Below are 22,362 nucleotides of genomic sequence, written 5' to 3' on the forward strand. Positions count from 1 at the left end.
ATAAAAGGAAAATCGAGAGAGTTCAGCTCTGAGACCTGAGTAATTTCAACTGTTAGGCATCTTTAGCTAAAGCATTGGCATCTACTCGGCAATGTGGAGAATGTCCCAGGTAATTCCTGGCCACAAAATGCCGGACACATGCAACCTGGCCATTTACCGTTATCAGTCTAATCTTGACTTTCAGCAAAGTGATAGTAGGGAGTCATCAACAGTGCTATCAGGCGGGACTTGCTTAGCAATAAGCTGCTCACCGCCGTTCAGTTTAGGTACCACCAGGGTCATTCAGCTCCTGACTGTGGTATTATCATAACTATCAGCAGTACAAGGGTTAATGTAGTGTCAAGAGTAGCCACTAGAGGGAGCTGCAGATACAATTATAAAAAACAGTGATGCTAGACCTTTGGGGAGGTGTGTATGAAGGAGACAGGTAGTGAAGGTCATAACAGCAGTTAGTGTGAGAAGGTTAGATTATAGTTTATACCTGTGGATTAGTAGTAGATAAGTGTAGTTAGATGTTATTGATCAGTTCTGTATACTAAAAGACTAAGTGTCAGTTGAGCAGTATAAATAAAATCATAGCTTTGTTTAAGTAAAAGCTATACTGTGGTCTTTGTGGAACAATACACAATCCATCCTAAATAAGCAACACAAAGCCCACCACACTGACCTCACTGCAGGTTTAGTCCAAACATGGACAAAAGAGCTGAATTTAAGAGGTGGGGGTGGAATTTTCCAAATTTTTTTTGGAGTTTTGGTGCTGGCGAGAAAACAGGGGAAAAACCCGCCAACACTGTCGGCAGGAAAAGCCGCTGTATATTCAGCTTCTTGAAGAAAGATTTTTTACTCCACTTGATTCAGGCCACGCCTCTGATTCATTCGTCCGGGTAACATATAATCTCTACAATCAGTGAGGCATTCCTTTTAAACGCCTCCTCAGCACTTGTCCCAAGTACAGTTGGGAGGATGGCTGCCAGGAAGACAGGTGGGCAACACGATGGCACAATGGTTAGCACTGTGCCTCACAGCGCCGATGTCCCAGGTTTGATCCCGGCTCTGGGTCACTGTCCGTGTGGAGTTTGCACATTCTCCCCGTGTTTGCGTGGGTTTTGCTCCCACAACCTAAAGATGTGCAGGGTAGGTGGAAAGGCCACGCTAAACTGCCCCTTAATTGGAAAAAATGAATTGGGTACTCTAAATTTTACAAAAAAGAAGACAGCACCATGTTTCACACAGAGGCATGACATCCTTTGCCCGCGATCAGACAGAAGTCCAGCAGGCAAGGTCACCAACCACGCCTGGGAGGCTATGGCTACAATAGTGAGTACCAGCTCACTGCATAAAATGGCAGAGCTACAGTGCCAAAAGAAAATTAATAAAGACCTTCTTCATGCAGCCAAGGTAAGTCTGCCTTCTCATGACTCCCACTAAACCCCCTCCTCGGTGCTCTCCCTTTCACCCACCTCAAGGGGTCCCAGCACTTGTTATGTCGCCTACCCCCTCCCCAACTCCTCATGATTCCTCCCCCTCCCTGCAGCTATTCTGCTCCTCAGATTCCTGCTCCGACTTACTTCCCACATATGCCAGACTTTATCAACATTTGACCTGGCAGGACACCCGCTTACACTCTCTCCATCTGTCGCATTGCAGGACAAACTTGAGAATAACAGGCGTGAGTGAGCACAGTAATGCCCAAGCTGAAAACCCGCACCACCTTTGAGGAAGAGCCCTTGTAGCTGACCAGCAATGAGCAGGGCCACGCCTGTGCAGAAGACGAGGTGGAAGCAAGACAAAGTAAGAACTCAAAACACATACAGCCATGGTGCAAGCCTCACGTGAGTTACCTTTCTCCCATCAGTCTGCCCACTGAAGCCATCTTGTTTTCCCTACAGTTCAATCAGTCGACCAGCCCAGGTCATCTTTGCATCATCATGTGGAGGCCACAGACCCAACCAGCTCCAAGGGAGATATCTCAGAGATGAGCATTGAGGAGGTGTAACACCTGTCACCCGCACGCTCCACCAGCACACATGCTCACACCTCAGTGCAAAAAACTAGTAGGCAAGCTTATGGGTCACCCACTGGTGAGTACCCCATACCTGATGATCCACAGCAGACGGAGGCAGGGACAGCCCCATGGATCCAACACTCAAAGGGATGCCTGATCCCAGGACTCTGCTAAGACTCAGGCTGATGACGTGCCCATGGATACTGTTGTTTCAAAGCAGCTGGAGCTACAAAGGCAGAGTCGTGAGCATCAGGAAGGAAAGACAGCCTTCCTCCTCAGATTACAAGGCCGCCTAGAGGAGCCCTGTCGCCTTCTGTCTGAGGAGATGATGCCATCACTCAGACGCAATACTGCGAGGGCGGCATGTGTAGTGGAGACTTTTGTGTAGGATGTGCACCCACGGTGAGGCATGTCCGCTCCATAGCCCAGGTCATGACCTCCATGGTGAGGGCATGTGTTCCATTGTGCAGGGCCTCAAACGCATGGAGCATGCACTAGTGGGAATCCACGGGTTCCAGCGCCAGAGGAATTCTGGATCTCACTCCAGTTGCCCCTCCATTCCATGGAGGAGCTCAGGGGCCCACTGGGGAGTGTCAGATGGGCTGCACACCCCAGTGTTTCCTGGGTGGAATGCCCTTGGCTTCACTCCTTCTGATCCTCTTCCCTTCAGGTGCTGGGGGCCCCTTAAACGGAAACGGCCTCAAAGAAAAAACGGATCACAAATGATATTTAAAACATCAAACCAAAAATTATTAACGGGGTCAATAAGGCACCCCCAACCCCTGTGATGTCCAATAACAAAGGATTAACTATTAGATGTCAATCAGTGACATACTCATGCATTGCAATTCTGACTAAATTGGCACAAATGACACATCAAGGAAGGGTCCGAGAGCTGGCTTCCCTTTGTGGCAGGCAAAATGCATGTAAAGACTGCTTTACAGTCAGCTTTACCCTTAGATGGCACCCTATTTCCGTAGCTCTCATGGGCTATGGATTAAACAAACCTTTCAATTTTAACAGCCAGCCATCCAAACACAAATTCCTGACAACCTGGCCTCCATAACCAGTGGCCTTGCACTTCCCGACAGCTCATGCTAAGGGTGGAGATTCATTCTGACTGCACTCATCCTACCTCCTGTATGAGGGTCATCCGCCCTCATGAAGCTGGGAACCATCCCTTGTCAGAGATCCCCACTCTGCCCATGCAGCCTGGCATCTAATCGGACCCTACCAGGCACCTTACAGTTGTCCCTGTGCTAACCATGTGGATTCACCTGCACCCACCCACTTTCCAGCTGCCACTCTGGAAGGGCCATCGCGATAAACCCAGCAAGAGGGACAGGGCAAGCACTGCCTGCACACCAGCCACGTGATCCTTTTAGACCTAGAGGCTCACAGCCATGAAGGCCGCTAAGGCCTCCGAACGCCCTCACCCCACAGCCGCAAGCTGCACTCACCTGGGTCTACAGCATTGCCTCTAGTGCCCCCTGTGCAAAAGACAACCTGGATGGTAATGGCGACCTGAACACTCACCTCCGATATCCCCTTCAGATGGTAGGTTGCCAGCTTCTCTTTTTTATACAGCAATGAATATTCTGTGAGGGAAAATGTCCCTCCTCGGACTTGCTAATGATATGTTGATAAATGAAGTTCTTAACCTTCTGTGGCGGGATTCTTGTTGCATTACCGGCAAAGGACGTGGAAAATCGGGAAACGCAATCTCATCGACGAGTACCACGTTTCCCATTTCTCGCCGGATTTTGCGTCCACATTGTCATTCTCACTGCTGGCTAACTCGGGCTCAAAACCATCACTTTGAAGTGAGAGTGACTGCTCTTGACATCAAGGCAGAGTTTGACCCAGTGTGGCATGAAGGAGCCCTAGGAAAACTGGAATCAATGGGAATAAAGTTTGGAGTTTGAGTCATACCCAGCACAAAGGAAGATGATTGCGTTTTTTGGAGGTCAATCCACAGTTCCAGGACATCACTGCACGAGGCTCTCAGGGTAGTGTCCTCGGCCAAACTGTCTTCAGCTGCTTCAACAGTGACCATCCTTCCATCATCAGGGCAGAAATTGGGGTGTCTGCTGATGATTGCATAATGTTCAGCACCGTTCACCAATCCTCAGTTTTTGAAGTAGTCTGTGTCCATATGCAGCAAGACATGAACAACATTCAGGCTTGGGCTGATAAGTGACCATCTCCAACAAGAGAGAATCCAACCATCTCCCCTTGACAATCAATAGCATTCCCATCACTGAATTCCCCACTATCAACATTCTGGAGTTACCTTTGACCAGAAACGGAACTGTACCAGCCATATAAATACATTTTGAGGGATCTCACCTCCTGACTCCCTAAAGCGTGTTCATCATCTACACATCTACAAGGCAGGTGTGTGATGGAACACTCTACTTGCCTGGATGAGTGCAGCTCCAACAACACTCAAGAAACTTAATACTATCCCGAGTGAAGCGCACTGCCTGAACGGCCACCCCATCCACCACCTTGAACATCTACACCCTCCACCATCAACACACAGTGGCATCAGTGTATCATATACAACATGCACTGCAGCAACTCTCCATGGCTCCTTCAACAGCACCTTGCAAACCACAGCCTTTACCACCTAGAAGGACAAGGGCAGCAGATGCATTGGAATGCCACGACTGCAGGTTCCCCTCCAAGGTACGCACCATCCTGACTTAGAACTATATCGCCTTTCCTTCACTGTTGCAAGGTCAAAATCCTGGAATTCACTCCCTAACAGCACTGTGGGTATACCTGCACCACATAGACGACAGCGGTAGAAGAAGGCCTTTTCAAGGGCAATTGTGCCTGGGTATTAAATACTGGCCTGGACAAGGATGCCCATATCCCGTGAAAGAATTTTTTTTAAATAAAAAATTTGGTGAGTTTAATTTAATATTCTGAAATTCAAAGTGATTAGCTAAATTCCTAACTGTAATATGCAGGTTTGAATAAGAGGTTTGTACAAGGAGAACCAGTGAACATGTTTTATTTAGATTTCCAGAAGGACTTTGACGTGGCGTCGCATAGGAGGCTATTAAATAAGTTAAGTGCCCATGTGGTAAGGGTAAGATACTGGCATGGATAGAGGACTGGCTGACTGGCAGAAGGCAGAGACTGGGGATAAAGGGATCCTTTTTCAGGATGGCAGCCGGTGGCTAGTGGTGTGCCTCAGGGGTCAGTGCTGGGACCACAATTTGTCACAATATACATTAATGATCTGGAAGAAAAACTGAGGGCACTGTTGCAATGTTTGCAGATGATATGCAGAGGGACAGGTAGTATTGAGGAAGCAGGGGGGCTTCAGAAGGATTTGGACAGGCTAGGAGAGCGGGCAAAGAAGTGATAAATGGAATACAATGTGGAAATGTGGAAAAGTGTGAGGTTATGCACTTTGGAACGAGGAATTGAGGCAGATTATTTTCTAAATGGGGAAATGCTTAGGAAATCAGAAGCACAAAGGGGCGTAGGAGTCCTTGTTCAAGACTCTCTTTAAGTTAACTTTCAGGTTCAGTCAGCAGTTAGGAAGGCAAATGCAATGTTAGAATTCATGTTGAGAGGCTACAAGAGTACTTCTGAGGCTGTATAAGTATGGAGTATTGTGAACAGTATTGGGCCCCGTACCTAAGGAAGGATGTGCTGGCCTTGGATAGGGTCCAGAGGAGGTTCACAAGAATGATCCCTGCAATGAAGAGCTTGCCATATGAGGAGCGGTTGAGAATTCTGGGTCTGTACTCTTTGGAGTTCAGAAGGATGAGGGGGGATCTTATTTAAACTTACAGGATACTGTGAGGTCTGGATAGAGTGGACGTGGAGAGGATGTTTCCATTTGCAGGAAAAACTACAACCTCAGATTGAAAGGACGATCCTTTAAAATAGAAATAAAAAGATATTTCCCCAGCCAGGGAGTGGTCAATCTGTGGAACTCTTTGCCGCAGAAGGCTGTAGAGGCCAAATCACTTAATGTCTTTAAGACAAAGATAGATGGGGTGGCATGTGGCGCAGTGGTTAGCACTGGGACTGCAGCGCTGAAATCATTTATTGTAGATGGGTTCCTGCACATTTAAAAGTACTATATGAACACAAATCTTTCTTTTTTTCTTTAATGTGACCTTCTCCTTGGTTCAATTGCCTTTTGTTTCTGAATATTTTAAGTGAAGCACATAATGGTAGCTTGTACACATAAGGCTCTATATGAATGCAAATAGCTGCAGAACAGTAGTGGTGGTATCAATTGTCAGGTAATGGAATCTGCTCCTTTCTTCGGCAGGCATTTATAAGGATGCTCTGAAGTCTTCAGTTTGGTGTTTCCATATTGACTTTGAGTCCTGGGAGAACCTCATGCAGAATCACTGCTACTGGCAAATAAGAAACGGTGAGGTCTCCTTCAAAGTCAAGCACGCACCAAAATACACAAAGAGGAAATCTTAAGCCAGCAACTCATCCAAACTCTACCACCTGCAGTATCCTGTCCTACTTGCAACAGAACTGGGTGGTATTCGGCGTTAGCAGTCACCTACGTACCCAGTGGAACAAGAGCAAACATCACAGATGATTAACGTGAAAATGAAATGAAAATCACTTATTGTCACAAGTTGGCTTCAAATGAAGTTACTGTGAAAAGCCCCAAGTCGCCACATTCCGGCGCTTGTTCGGGGAGGCTGGTATGGGAAGTGAACCCGCACTGCTGGCCTGCCTTGGTCTGCTTTAAAGGCCAGCTATTTAGCCCACTGTGCTAAACAAGCCCCTAACATGATCATTTTGCCTCAAAGGACGAGTAGAAGAGACAGGCATTTTATTTTATACACATACAAATTACTGGACCCTTAGTTCATTATAAGAAATATGGAAAATATTAAAAACACTTTACTTACTGCAGAGTGGTGATTCATCTGCTCCGTTTGGGCAGTCTGGAATATGGTCACAAACCTTATCCAAACTCAGACAGATGCTGAGGCCTGGGCACTGCCACTGGTTACTGGGGCATTGAAATGGCTGTGTGGGGCAGTCTCTTTCATCACTCATATCTCTACAGTCATTATCGCCATCACACAGCCAGCCTCTGAAGACACAGTTTCCATTATCACACCGGAAATAGTTGGCAGAGCAGTTCTTTTGTGGACAGCTAAGGTGTTCATCTGACCCATCAGTACAGTCTGAATGGCTATCGCATTCCCAATTTGACGGTATGCAGGCACCGTCATCTTGACACTGGAATTCATTTTGATGGCACATACCTGGTGGTCGAGTGGCTACACGAAGGAAAAACAAAGATAAGAATCAAATTTTTACCAAGGTTATATAAAGTAACCCTTCGTGTCAATGAATATTTGACAAACCAATTACTTATTTTTGGACAAGGACACTGAAATGGGGCTTAGTCTGAAATAAAATGACTAGAATAAAATCCATGAGAATATAAGATCGCAAAAATTAGATGAGAAATTTCAGTAGTTAAGGGAAGGAAACAGGCAAGCATTGGATCATAGTTAGGTCCGCCAATTAATTTCCGTTCTGCTTTGCAGTGTCGATGAGGTGGGGAGGGATCATTCTTGGCCTTTGTCCCCACAAATCTCAGGAGCACAAGCAACATGCGCGATTCAGCGGTCTTAAAATGAAGTAAGGTTTCAGGTGCATTTGACGGGATGTTTCCCAACGGATGCAGCACTGACATTCACCCCACTATTTGCCGGCTCTTTGTGGTTTTTTTGGGCCTCATGGAGTTTCTCCCTGCCGAGGCCACACTTTAGCCATTTTCCTGCTGGCGAGCCGAACGGGGTGCCATTTGAAAATGAAAATGAAGGAAAATCGCTTATTGTCACAAGTAGGCTTCAAATGAAGTTACTGTGAAAAGCCCCTAGCCGCCACATTCCGGCACCTGTTCGGGGAGGCTGATAGGGGAATCGAACCATGCTGCTGGCCTGCCTTGGTCTGCTTTCAAAGCCAACGATTTAGCCTTGTGCTAAACAGCCCCTGATTTGGATCGGCGGCCCCATCTCTGTGCTCCCCTCCTTCAACCCCCCACTTCCTAGATTTCCCTTCAGTCCCCCCCAATCTTCTTTTGGCCCCAGGAACCCCATATAATGGGCACCTGAGCCCATTTGCACTGCCAGACAAACACCCCGGGCGGGGGGGTCAGAGAATCGCCTAGGGCCGGCGACAATCCCGCCCCTGTCGTGTTCCGAATTCTCCGCCACTCGAGATTCAGCGGGGGCAGGAATCGCACCGTGCCGGTCGGCGGGCCCCCCACGGCAATTCTCCGGCCCGCAATGGGCCGAAGTCCCGCCCTTGACAAGCCTCTCCCGCCGGCATGGGTTAAACCACCTACCTGACCGGTGAGATTGGTGCCACGGGCGGGCGCCGGGGTCCTGGGGGGGGAACGTGGGGCGATCTGACCCCGGGGGGTGCCCCCACAGTGGCCTGGCCCGCGATCGGGTCCCACCGATCGGCGGACAGGCATGTGCCATGGGGGCACTCTTTTTCTTCCACCTTCACCATGGCGGAGGCGGAAGAGACCCCCTCCCTTGCGCATGCGCTGGGATGACGTCAGCAGCCGCTGACGCTCCAGCGCATGCGCGGACTTACGCCGGCCGGCGAAGTCCTTTCGGCCCCGGCTGGCGTGGCACCAAAGACCATTCATGCCAGCCGGCGGAGCGGGGACCTCTCCGGCGCGGGCCTGGCCCCTAAAGGTGCGGGGAGGGGAGAATCCCAGCCCCTGGCAATTCCCCTGTCCCTGGTAGTGCCACACTGCGTGGAGCCCGATTTGGAGCTCTCGTGGGATACACCCATTGCGAAACATTAAAAACAATCCGAAGCAGCAAGGGAACAGGATTCCATGAAAACAAATAACATTTAATTAGCTCTAAATTGGTATACATACGACATCCTGCCTCATCAGATTGATCACTGCAATCAAAAACTCCATCACAATGGTATATATTGCTGATGCACTGTCCTCCACTGACACATTTAAACTCATAGGAAGTGCAGTTAAACACTGGAAAGAAAGAAATTTTAGTTTAGGAATCTGAAGCATAAAACATTATTGTTCAAAAAGATAAATTGCCTCAAATTGTGGCCATTGCCTTTTATCCACACTTACCACAGCCCTGTTCATCCAATCCACCAAGGCAGTCTTCATCACCGTCACATACGTAAGCTGGGTCAATGCACCGATGCTCTGGGCATAAAAATTGCTCAGGCTGGCAAACACTTGTGAAATCTTTATTTTGGAAAGGAGGAATCAGGATAAAAGCAGGCATAAATTTGTATTTTGCAATAATAGCTCACAACATTGTGAATTTGTAGGTGATCAAATCTAGATTACACGCCTAATTTACTTACACCAAATGCAAAGAAATTAACGACTCAGTTTTTTAGAATTCATATACAGCATCATTTCAAGAATTTGAAAGAAAACATCACAAAATCTACATTTGGTTTATGCTAATTTATCATGCCTCTCAGATCACAAGTAATACCAAAACTTTCATAAGAATGAATCAAGCATTATTTCCACATTAACTGAAGCATAAGGCATAATTTAGACGACAATGGTTGACATCTTTGTGTATTTTTTGGAAACATAAAATCTTCTCTTGAAAATAGCATTTTGGCCAGTTCAGTTTGCTGTCTGACATGGAAATCTACCACCATGATTAAGGTTGCGCCTCAGGAGGGGGACAGTGGATCTTGGAGGGTGGGGGAATACAACTTGTGGATCTCAGGGTCAGAGGGAACAATTAGTAGCTGGGGGTGAGGGGAGGGAATCAGCAGGGTAGCAACAGCAATCAGTGCAGAATAGTGGGAGAGGGGTAAGTGCTAGCAATCTTCAGGTGATGAGTAGTGGCAGAAGCCCAAATCCCTTTACTATGGGGTTGGGAGGAGAATTCCTGCCCCTCCTGGGTCCACATTCAGGTACAAATGGGCCCTCTTGCTGTTAATTGTCTGAACACAGCATGTGGAGAGTGCAGCTCTAGAAAATTCAAAAATCAAAAACAGGTCCTTTAAAATGTGCAGGAACCCATCTCCAATAAATGATTTCATAACTAACATGGTAGTTGAAGTGTTGGCTAGTGTAGACTTGAGAGATGAACAGACACTTCCAACACTGATAAAGGTTCAACTCAATTTTATAAACTACTTCTAACTAACTAACACAAGATGACTGTGGGTCTAAATGATGCTAACTTAAACTAGAGACCTAAGCCTTGTCCGAACCAGTTGATTCTCTCAGCACGTGGTGTGAGTCTGTGCTGGACTGGATGAGTTCTTGTTACACTGAGAGGCAGCACCCAGAAGGAACGGGAACCATGGTGCCCTTTGCCTTTACAGTGTGTGTATTCTAACTGGTGATTGGCTGCGGTGTTTGTACATGTTGATTGGTCCCTGTGTGTGTCCATCAGTGTGTGTGTCCATCAGTGTGTGTCTGCACCATGATATACTGGTGTGTATCATGACAGTAGTGATAAGCGGTTCTACCAGGTATGCATCTACTACATTCAATATAAGAAGTGGTACACATTTGGCTAGAAACTAGAATGCTTATGGAGATCAATTAGTGCCAAAATCATGGGTACTTTGGGGCAAAATCTCTAGACTAATTAACTGCAGTTTTATTGATTGATATTTGATATTTCAATATGGATTTACTTTAATTACAGTTGACCCATCCCAATCCTTGGTCTTGGATTGGTATTAACATATCTATTTTGGTATGTGTAACAAATTAGTACTGGTTTCCCTCAATTTTCTCCTCTTATTATTCTTTTCAAAGAAATGACCCGTGCTTGGGTACTAATTCTCCAATAACTTGCTGAAATAAAAATATAATAATGGATAAAAGATAACTATGAAATTAATAGGGGTGACATGCGTCTCCAGCATGGCGCAAAATGAATATTCTTTATGGGATAAAATTTAAACACACTGTAAAACAGTCTGATCCTTCACTGTGAATCGATACTAAAGGCCAATTTAACCTCTGCTGTTGCTTTCCCTAAACATGGCAGCAATAACAACATTACAAAGTTCAGCAAAGGATAAGGACCTATATCAACCTCTTCCTGAGGTCACCACTATTACAGACGTTAGTCTACTGCCCATTCGCTTCACTCTAGGTTATATCATGAAACAGTTCAGTCCGAGGATATTGCTGCAGGAGGTTCTCAGCGTAGTGTTCTCGGCTCAACCATCTTCACCTGCTTCATTGATGACCTTCCTTCAATCATAAGGCCAGAGGTGGGGATGTTCACTGATGACTGCACAATGTTCAGCACCATTTATGACACCTCAGGTACTGCAACAATTAATTTCCATATTGAGCCATATCAGGCTTGGGCTGATAAGTTACAAGTCACACAAGTGCCAGGCAATGACCAGTATCTGTTGAAACATCACTATGGGGCGGCATGGTGTAACAGTGATTAGCACTGCTACCTCACAGCTCCTGGGTCCCAGGTTCAATTCCGGCCTCAGGTGACTGTGTGGAGTTTGCACTTTCTCCCCGTGTCTGCATGGGTTTCCTCCGGGTGCTCCGGTTTCCTCCCACAGTCCAAAGGTGAGCAGGTTAGGTGGATTGGTCATGCTAAATTGCCCCTTAGTGTCCAAAGGTTAGTTGGGGTTACTGGGTTACGGGGATAGAGTGAAGCTAAAGTGGGCTTAAGCTTAAGTAAGGTGCTCTTTCCAAGGGCCAGTGCAGACCCGATGGGCCGAATTGCCTCCTTCTTGCACTGTAAATTCTATGATTCTATGATTTCTGTCCACATGCATAATTCGGCACACTGAGATGGGATGCATTTCAACAATATACAAATCTTAATCACAATGAAACTCTAGATGTAGATAATTAGGTTAGTCAGCTAGCATATAGGTTGCAGCAACACCTGGGAGTGATTTAGTTCCCTATATTTATCTTTATACTGCCACTTTTTGTGTAAAAGTTCTCAACTATTTATGATAGAGCAGTGATCATCACAATTTACCATCTTCACAAGCAGATAGTAAAGCTATTGAGCGCAGTAAAAAAACACTCTTCATCAAATTGAGTTTTGTTAAGTAGAACCATCAGAGTGGAAACATTAACCAGAAAGTTGCATTTTGACACGGCAGTGAATTTTATGAAGTGAAGTCTATTGGGTAGATTTTGAGCACTAATCACTTAATAATAATAATAATAATAATCTTTATTAGTGTCACAAGTAGGCTTACATTAACACTGCACTGAAGTTACTGTGAAAAGTCCCTCGTCGCCACACTCCGGCGCCTGTTCGGATACACAGAGGGAGAATTCAGAATGTTCAATTTGCCTAACAAGCACGTCTTTTGGGACTTTGGGGGAATGTCCCCAATCCACATAAAGGAAAGCAGATCCAAATAAACATTCCTAGCCAGTTCAATGCCACAGCCATTACCCATAAGAGTAAAAGATTCCATATTGCTATATTATTCATTAAAATAATTGAAACTAATTGCAATGAGAGCCAAATTTACTGGTACATTTCAATCAGATTCAGATCAACAATGTATCAGTCAACCTGCCATATGGAGAACTACTAGAAATACACTTGATGGAGCTCCAGAATTTTGAATTTTAAAATATGACTATTTTGAACTTCTGGGAATATGAAGACGCAACATGGTGGCAGTGGGTTCTGTGAGTAAACAGCAAACATTTTAATTAGATTTAATGCTACATTTGATTGAGAAAAATCAATATGAAATATTGCCAGAGAGGGAGAAAAAAAACTGAGTGAATCACGGGAAAATGAAATGGCCTCTGTGGCAGCAACGAATGCACAGCTTCAGCCCATGACGAATTGGTATGTTCATGACAGTTAAGTTTTAACATAAGTGTAAACTGACAATCAGTAGCTTGCTAAAAGGCATTAGTGACAAGGAAAAGGGCCAGCTACATCGTTTTGTGGAAAGAGACAAAGGGTAAAATGTGTAATAGTTGGGAGATTAATGAAACTACAATAACAACCCAGACAATTTTTAAAAATTCAGCACACATCTCCAGCCAAGGTCAAATAATTTGATCCATAAATATGAGTTTCAAAGACTCCAGGTTCGCCTGACAATTTGGCCATTTCCTTTTTTAATTTATTTACGAGATGTAGATGTCGCTGGTTAGGTTAGCATTTATTGCCCATTCCTAGTTGCCCTTCAGAAAGTGGTAGTCAGTTGTCTTCTTGAACCCCTGCAGTCCTTGAGATGTATGTAGGGAGGGAGTTCCAGGATTTTGTCCCGGCGACAGTGAAGGAGCTGTGATATATTTCCAAGTCAGGGTGGTGAGTGACTTGGAGGGGAACCTCCAGGTGGTGGGGTTCCCAGGTATCTGCTGCTCTTGTCCTTCTAGATGATAGTGATTCGTCGGTTCGAAAGGTGTTGTCTATGGAACCTTAGTGAGTTACTGCAGTGCACCTTGTAGATGGTACACATGGCTACCATTGTTTGTTGGTGGTGGAGGGTTTGAATGTTTTTGGAAGTGGGAGCAATCAAGCAGGCTGCTTTTTTACCAGACTGAGAAATGCAACCAGAAAATGCAAATTCAAAGAATCAAATGAAAGGCTGATAGATTGCCTCATTTCTGGAGTGACAGGTTCTTTCTTTTCTGGCCCAAAGAGGCAAGAATTGAGGAGTTGTCTTGGTTGATCAAGTACATGAGCTATTTCATACCTTGCATGTCAGATCACAAAACCTACAACAGCCTATGAAAGAAGATCTTGAGTACCCGTAGTCAGAGGTACAAGAGAGGAGTTACAGCAAGTCAAAAAAGTAGTATGCAAGCAGACAAGTCTGTCATACTAAAATAGAAAGAAACCTGTCACTTTGTAAAATCTTTTATGGAAGCTTGGGCACTTAGCAAAACATGCATAATGAGATTTAACTGAGAGCTAGATTTCCATAAAAAGATTATCTTAATTGACACAGCTGGGCAGAAGGGAAAGTGCTGTCTGACTGAACACTTTATGATGTTATAATAGTCTATTTTTCTGTGATCTCTTTTGTCAATGGCTCAATGTTTATTTTCAACAGCTAAAGCAGACTGAAAAGCTTACAGCTTCTGTTATTGATACATTAAAAGCCTGGTTGATTAACATTTTTATAAGGTTGTAGTAACATGAGTAGTTTTGAAGAAAATTGTGAATGGGTGTTTTTTAAGAAATTCTACATATGCTATTGTTACTATAGGATTTGTTCTGTATGGAGTACATATCAGGTGAGTGGGCATGGAAGTGTCATGATTTGGCATGGAGAGAATGAGGGGCAATGGGAAGGTGCAAGGTGGGTTGCCATGGAAGTGGCATGGGGAGTCGGCGATGAAGGGTAAGGGCCTAAAATATAAGCAAACATGCATATAACCAAGGCAGGCCTTTTAAACAGTAAACATTGAACACATCAAAGAGAGGTATATACAGTGAAATCACATGCTCGAGAGATTGGAAGGCACTTAGTGCTTGCAAATGTGGTCAATGTTTACAAACATTTGGGGTTTCACCACTTAGGCCACTGAAGTTTGAATGGATATGAATGGATCACAGCTGCAGATGGTTTGTAAAAGCTGTCAATCACAGACCATACTGGAAATGTGCTTGATGCTGGTGGGAAACAGATGCAGGTCACACTTGCTCTCCTTCAAGGAATGGATACGTGGAACTGCAAGTTAAGCATTATAGTATAATGCTTATTGCTGCCGCTGTCTGGACGGCTCTCTAGCTTCCAGACAGGGGTCCATTTTCTGGGCATGAGTCTGTGTGGCGGTGCAATCAGGACATGGGAGGATGCTGTGCGTTGGGGTGGGGGGAGGGGATGGGGGGGGGGGGGTTGCGGGGGTCGGCTCGATTTGCTGTGCAGTGTGGGGGAAGGGTTGGGCCAATTTGCTGTGCGGTGGGGGGGTTGGGGCTGATTTGCTGGATGAGTGGATGGATGGCTAACCGCGGGACTCTCCTATCGGGCCGTTCCCATGGAATCCCTCGTATTCCCCACCATGCATACATTTGGGCGGCACGGTAGCACAGTGGTTAGCACTGCTGCCTCACAGCTCCAGGGACCCGGGTCAATTCCGGCCTTGGGTGACTGTGTGAATTTCCTCCGGGTGCACCGGTTTCCACCCACAGTCCAAAGAAGTGCAGGTTTGGTGGATTGGCCATGCTAAATTGCCCCTTAGTATCCAAAAGGTTAGGTGGGGTTACGGGGATAGGGTGGATGTGTGGGCTTAAATAAAGTGCTCTTTCCAAGGGCTACGGCAGACTCAATGGGCTGAATGGCCTCCTTCTGCACTGTAGGGATTCTATGATTCTATAAAATTTGCATGGCGTGGAACACTAAATTGCATCCCGCTTTGCGACCCCAAGGGGATTGTAAAACTGGTGCGATTTAGACCTGGCAGATAATTTCTCAAATCGAGAATCCAGCCCAATGGGTGCGATTCACCCTGTGCAATCTGGATCGCACCCTTGCTGGGCATGATCCAGATCAGCATATTTGAATGAGCCGATAGGCTCATTTAAATACCCAGAAACCGCTTTCACCTGGTGCTAAGGAGTCAACAACCGTGCCTGCAAGACATCAACTGGATGCCATTAGCACTGGTTTCCACAAATGTGAATCAGGCTTGATGGCATCTGGAGTGGGGAAGGAGGGGCTCGCAGGTTATTATCGACCCTTGGGTAGTTGGGTACAGGGCAGTGTACAGGGCAGTGTAGTACCTTGGCACTCAGCCACCTTGGCAGTGACAGCATGCATTGGCATTGACAAGGTACCCATGTGGCACTGCCAAAGGTTGGGCTCAGGGGGTTTGTCCATTAGAAGAGAGTTGAGGTGGTTCCAGTGGCCACAAAAAGGTTGGGGAGATGAGGGAGGCATCCTTAAAGTGGAACAAAGAACAAAGAAGTGGAGGTGTAGAGATTAGGGTAGCCGGTCAAAATGGCACCCTGATATGTGAGGAGGCGATATATATTCTTAATTCTTATGAAGACTAGGTATTGAATAAAACATTACATTTTATTTAATTTTGTTGAAAATTTAATGAATATTTGAAGGGCGTAATTTGGCCAAAAAAAAATCAGAGTCAGTTCTGGGCGGGATTAGCGGGATCGTTCCCGGCGCTGCACTCTGTTACTATTTTGGGCACTGGCGGAGAACGCCTTCCCCTCACCCGAGGCCGCACTTAGTGTCATTTCCTAGAGATTGGGATGCCATTTTTATATTGTGCCCCGATCTCTAGACCCGCTCAATGTGACTCCCAAGCCCCATCTCACATGGACAGGATTTCCATGAGCCTGATCGCCAGTGGAGTCAAATTGCCAACTGCCACCCTGTCAGTGCCACCTGGGCATCCTTGCCGTGGGGTGGCCCTGCCAAGGTGCCAGGTGGCACCACCAGGGTGCCCAGCTGACAGTGCCAAGGTGCCCAGATGGCACCAACAATGACAAGAAGCCATCCTACCCGGAGGCCGCCCATCTGGGGCTCTCCCCAAGTGCTGTTCCACCTGGTCCCCATTTATGAATGGTGCATGGCTGGGGGTCTCCTTGGCTGGACCATTGGATGTCAGGTAGCCATTCGATCTGGCATTAGCATGGCTAAGTGGGCTTTTGAACTCACTTAGCCGTGGGAGACTGGGTCCATTGTGGGCGGGACCCATATCGTGACATCCCACAAGATCTGGTTAGATCTCGCGAGGCATAACAGCCGTCGGGAATCCCGCGAGAGGCTTGTCCCGGGATCTACCAGCCACATCCCACTCCGATTCTGACGGGATGCAGTCGGTAGATCATGCCCAAAATCTTTAATTGTTCATTTGATGAAAGTTTTCATATAAACACTGGACTAAATTTCTTCAGACATATTTCTGTTGCTGATCTTACCACATGTATGTCAGAAAACTAAAATTCTATCAGGAATTAAAATAAATAGTTATAAAACTATACCAGATCACAACAGATTATTTTATTTTTTAAAAAACCCTGCAGAATAAACTGTAATACTTACCACAGTGAAGCTCATCTGAGCCATCTCCACAATCATTATCTGTGTCACATACCCATGTCTTAGGGATACACCAGTTATTAATGCAGGTAAAACTGTTTTCACTACAGATTCTGGGTACGTTTGTTGGGCATCCCTTTTCATCACTCCCATCTGAGCAGTCATTTTGTCCGTCACATTTCCAGTAATTTGGAATGCATTGGTTATTGGGGCATGTAAAGGCAAATGAAGAGCATGTGGTATCTAGGTGGAGAAATATAGGACAAGAATATAAGGTTTTTAATGAAAGGTACATATAAATGGTTCAAGTCCATACATTTCTTAGTGGTTAGATTATCAATATATTCAGGAAAAACCTATCACATGCCAAGATGGTTTGTCTCAATAGTTTAAAAAACTTCTTAAGTTAAAAACGTTTGAAAAACTTAGCAAATTATACTAGCTTTGATCAAATTAATAGTGCATATTATTAAATACATATTAAAAGCTTCTCATGTTTTACATATTGAAACACCATGCATTTTGACTTTAAATGAATGCCACACAATGTATGGAAGTATTTTACAAACTTTACACATGTTAATAAGACCCATGTTCCAACACTTAGGTCAGAATGTTTAACCTCGCGTTTTATGGACCTTAAGCAATACATTTCAGTAATGCAGTAAGTTCAAAACTGAGACAGAAATATTTGGGGCCTGAAATTAATCTTGCTGTATTGAAATCTGCATGTAATTGCACACAAGATAAGATCAGAAGTAATGTTAACTAAAATCAGTAAAATTGCACTGTTGTCAAAATCACTTTCATTTACATTGAGAATAGAGGGGTTTATCAAAGAAATTGTTGCAAAATGGTTATTAAAAATAATGATATTTTAGTATAAGCCTTCATCCATTCTCTCCACATTTGTCTTATTATGTAGCTTTGGTGTCAACTGTAGTTCAGTTTATTGTACTCTCACCTGAGACAACAGGTTGTGGGTTCTAGTCCTGCTAGAGGAACTTAAGCTGGCACTGTAGTGCAGTATGCAGTATTGTCTTTCAAATGAGACAGTGACCTTAAGTCCCCTCATGAGGACACAAAGGGCTCTATTTTGAAGGGGAATTCCGACAACGTCCTGGCTAAAATTTATCCCTCAGCTAGCATTACTAAAAATTCAGATCAGTACAATATTGCTGTTTGTGACTTCTGCTGAGCACAAATGCGCTGCCACATTTCCTACATTACAATTGTGTCGATGCTTCAAAAATTGCCTGTAAAGTGCTTTGGGACATCCTGTGGTCATGAATGGTGCTATACGAATTCTAGTCTCTCTTATTCTCTTTTGATAATCATTACATTTGCATGATGGCAGTTTCTCACCAAAAAGCTATCAAAATGATCCATATATTTACGATTTTACTATATTCAATCGCCTGCTTGCAACACACCAGAGATGCCAGTTAAAACGTCTTGCAGGACACCAATGAGAAATCTAAAACCAACACTTGGGACTGGATTTTGACAAATGAGGTGGGTAGCTCAAGTCAGGAAACTTCCCAACTCATTGAACCCAACATTCACTCCGGTCAGGTGGGGCAGGGTCAAGTCGAACACATCAACCCGGAATGAAATCCTAGGTGGTAACAGTGCAGGCAACTGTTGAGGTGGGCTGGTTTGAAAATCCTTTGCAGCTCTCTGCACCTTTGTCCCAGTTGTTTTAGAAGCTGATAGGCCCTATAATACTCATCCCTCAAATCCCCCGCGCAACCCCCAGCCTCCCCCCATGCTACCTGATACTCCCATAGCTCTCCATGCCAGCTCAGATTCCACCCACCACTAATGCCCACCATTGTATACCTGATGGGCCTTCATGCCCCCATGGCCCCTCATACTATTATGCCCCCTCCGTAACCACTCACTCAGCATCTACCATTTGTGGACCTCAGAAGGCCATGTAGAGATGAAAAAAAAACTTCTACCATTCTAATACAGCTCACATTTGATAGTGAAAAAGTCAGATTCAAAGTTTCAAATCTCAAGTGTTCAATCTCTTATCAAAAGAGACCCAGGGCGGCATGTGGTGCAGTGGTTAGCACTGGGTCTGCGGCGCTGAGGACCAAGGTTCGAATCCCGGCCCTGGGTCATTGTCCATGTGGAGTTTGCACATTCTCCCCATGTCTGTATGGGTTTCACCCCAACAACCTAAAGATGTGCTGGTTAAGTGGATTGGCCATGATAAATTGCCCCTTAATTGGAAAAAACATTTATAATTGGCTACTCTAAATTGAAAAAAAAGAGAGACCCAACATTAAAGACAGTTAATCCTTTAATAACCTCTTTAAACTCTCAGAAAATGAACTCAAAAACCCGCATGAGATAATTTAATTTTTGAAACTCAGTTAAGCATTCATAATGACATAATAATGATCCTTGGGAAGTGAGAACAAAGATCTACATTGCAACTGCATAAACTGATGGCAAATGTAATTTTACTTACCTGAATTATATGGCCTGTCAACAAAGCAATCAAGCACGCTTTCTTGCAAAACCCACGCAAAAACACGCACTGACAGTTTAAGCCTTTTTTCCCCAAGTTTAAAGGGCAGGGGATTTAAAATTCTTCAGATCATGTCACATTAAACAGAGCCTGCCCGTCTTCAAGAGAATTTACTCCATCAAACACCACCACTTGGATGTTCCCCTCCAAGCCACCACCAGCCATCCTGACTTGGAAAATATATCACCGTTCCTTCACCATCGCTGGGTCAAAATCTTGGGACTCCCTCCCGACCCCACATGGAACTCAGCAGTTTAAGGAAGCACCTCACCATCACCTTCTCAAGGGCAATTAAGGATAGACAATAAATGCTGGCCCAGCCAGCAATGCCTAGATCCCAAGAATGATTAAAAGAGAATCAACTTGTGACTCCCATATTGAGGGTTAAGACTCGTGGAAAATCCAGAACTCCATGAAAATTGGGCCCTTTGTTTGATTCCTGGAAGACAAACATGTTTTCCAGTTCTATTTCCATAGGAAATTCTAATATTTAAAATAATAATACTGTATTTCTACTAATTTTATGCTGGGCTTTACTGTGCCAGTACTGTGCAGGTTTCAAAGTCTGCGAGCAAGCCAATCAGAACCTTATTTGAAGTATCATTCAAGATATATTAATTAAGCGTAATATTTCAGAAAGAATTGAAATCAGTAGGTATATGAGAAATTTAATTAATGTGACAAAGAGAAGTATTCTGAAAGCTGAGGACAATTGATCTCTTTCTGTAACGCTTCATAATCTTTTATTTCTTAGCCCAAGAATGGATTAATTAGAAGTGCTGAAAGGTAAATTTGATATTATGTAACAAGAGAAATTTAGACCTTTTAAACAAATTAAATGAGTGCATTGAACTCCTCAATTGTACTGACACATTGGCTGCATTGTATGTAAATTTCAACAGTACGTACTTAAAGTTCCGCAGTTTGCTTCATCGCTATTATCATGGCAGTCATTAACTCCATCACAGCGATTGGAATTTGACACACATTTTCCATTGGCACAAGTGAAAGAAAAAAAGGCGCATTGTTGTGTGGGTGGTTCACTTGATGGATCTTCAATGCAGTTAATGTTGTTGGAATCAAGTTTCATTCCGTAGGGACAACCACAGACTCTCTGAGAATTGGGTGTCGGGAAGCAAAAATGACTGCAGTCTCCATTGGGGTTTGTTGGTCTGTTACAGTTATTGGATCCTATATTGCAAAAACAGCAAACTCTCTGTTAGTTATCTGTCGAAGATCTTAAGACTTGAACATGAGAATTCATTAAAGTAAAAGTTTCCCAGTCTTAAGTCAGATGGAAGTTACTAATAATATTGGGAATAAAATTCCTCCAAAAATTGGCATTTTTCACTTACAATCAATTCTTCACTAGATTACAAAGCAAGGAAGTCATGTTGGAGTTATGTATAACATTGGTGAGGCCACAGCTGGAGTACTGTGTGCAGTTCTGGTCACCACATTATAGAAAGGATGGAGCGGGTGCAGAGGCGTTTCACCCAGGATGTTGCCTGGAATGGAACATTTTAGTTATGGTCAGATAGGCTTGGGTTGTTTTCGCTGGAGCAGAGAAGACTGAGGGGCGACCTGATCGAGGTATATAAGATTATGAGGGGCATGGACAGGGGGATAGGGAACAGCTGTTCCCTTTAGTTGATGGATCGGTTACGAGGGGACACAAGTTCAAGGTAAGTGGTGGGAGGTTAAATTAATAATCTTTATTGTCACAAGTAGGCTTACATTAACACTGCAATGAAGTTACTGTGAAAAGCCTCTAGTCTCCACATTCTGGTGTCTGTTCGGATACACAGAGGGAGAATTCAGAATTTCGAAATTACCTAACAGCACGTCTTTTGGGACTTGTGGGAGGAAACCGGAGGGCCCAGAGGAAACCTACGCAGAGACAGGGAGAACGTGCAGACTCTGGACAGACAAGCCGGGAATCGAATCTGGGACTCTGGCGCTGTGAAGCAACAGTGCTAAGCATGGTGCTACCATGCAGGGGGGATTTGAGGAAAGCCCTTTTTACCCAGAGGGTGGTGACAGTCTGGAACGCACTGCCTGGGTGGGTGGAAGAGGCGGGTTTCCTCACATCCTTTAAAAAGTACCTGGATGAACACTTGGCACGTCTTAACATTCGAGGCTATGGGCCAAGTGCTGGCAAACGGGACGAGGATTCGCAGATCATGTGATGGTGCAGACTCGATGGGCCGAACGGCCTTTTCTGCACTGTATTTTTCTGTGATTCTGTGAAATGTAATGGGATTGCTTTCCTCTCTATTCAGCCTATTGGCTCAAATTCCACTTGGGCCCAAAGGTGGCGAGACAGCAGATTGAAGACAAAAAATGGAAGATTTGCATTTTTATGGCACCTTTCACAACTTACCAAGTTGTTTTCCAGTCAATTAAGCACTTTTGTAATAAAGCCTTTGTTGTAATGTAGAAAAGCCAATTTTCAGATAACAAGCTTCTACAAACCGATATTCAATTTTTATGATGCCATTCAGGGCAGGATACAAGGAATAACTCGCTTGCTCATCTATGAAATAGATGATTTTTCGATTGAACTAGGATTTTTATATCAACCAGAGAGAGCAGTCAGGGTCTCAGTTTCATATCTCACCCCAAAGACAGTGTGCGAGATTCTCTATCGGCGGGATTCTCTGCTTCACCAGCAGCACACTCACGCCAGTGTGTTTCCCGACGGAGTGGGGTGGCCACAATGGGAAACCCCATTGGCCGGCTGTGTGAATGGAGAATCCTGCTGCTTGCTGGGCGCACCATGCCGGTAGAC

General features: G+C 44.8%; 1 protein-coding gene across 4 annotated transcripts in view; it reads right to left on the reverse strand.

The window, feature by feature from the left end:
- lrp2a (low density lipoprotein receptor-related protein 2a) overlaps nucleotides 1-22,362 on the reverse strand; it is a 432,071-nt gene that overhangs the window by 224,394 nt on the left and 185,315 nt on the right. For all 4 annotated transcript variants that reach the window (XM_038789773.1, XM_038789772.1, XM_038789771.1 and 1 more), the window contains 5 exons: nucleotides 20,481-20,762; nucleotides 17,033-17,272; nucleotides 9,141-9,260; nucleotides 8,919-9,035; nucleotides 6,913-7,290 (listed from right to left, as the gene is read on the reverse strand). In XM_038789773.1, coding sequence (XP_038645701.1) covers nucleotides 6,913-7,290; nucleotides 8,919-9,035; nucleotides 9,141-9,260; nucleotides 17,033-17,272; nucleotides 20,481-20,762 — 1,137 coding nt within the window. The remainder of the gene's footprint in view (nucleotides 1-6,912; nucleotides 7,291-8,918; nucleotides 9,036-9,140; nucleotides 9,261-17,032; nucleotides 17,273-20,480; nucleotides 20,763-22,362) is intronic.

This window comes from Scyliorhinus canicula, chromosome 2 (assembly GCF_902713615.1).
Source record: "Scyliorhinus canicula chromosome 2, sScyCan1.1, whole genome shotgun sequence".
Classification (NCBI taxonomy): Eukaryota; Metazoa; Chordata; class Chondrichthyes; order Carcharhiniformes; family Scyliorhinidae; genus Scyliorhinus; species Scyliorhinus canicula.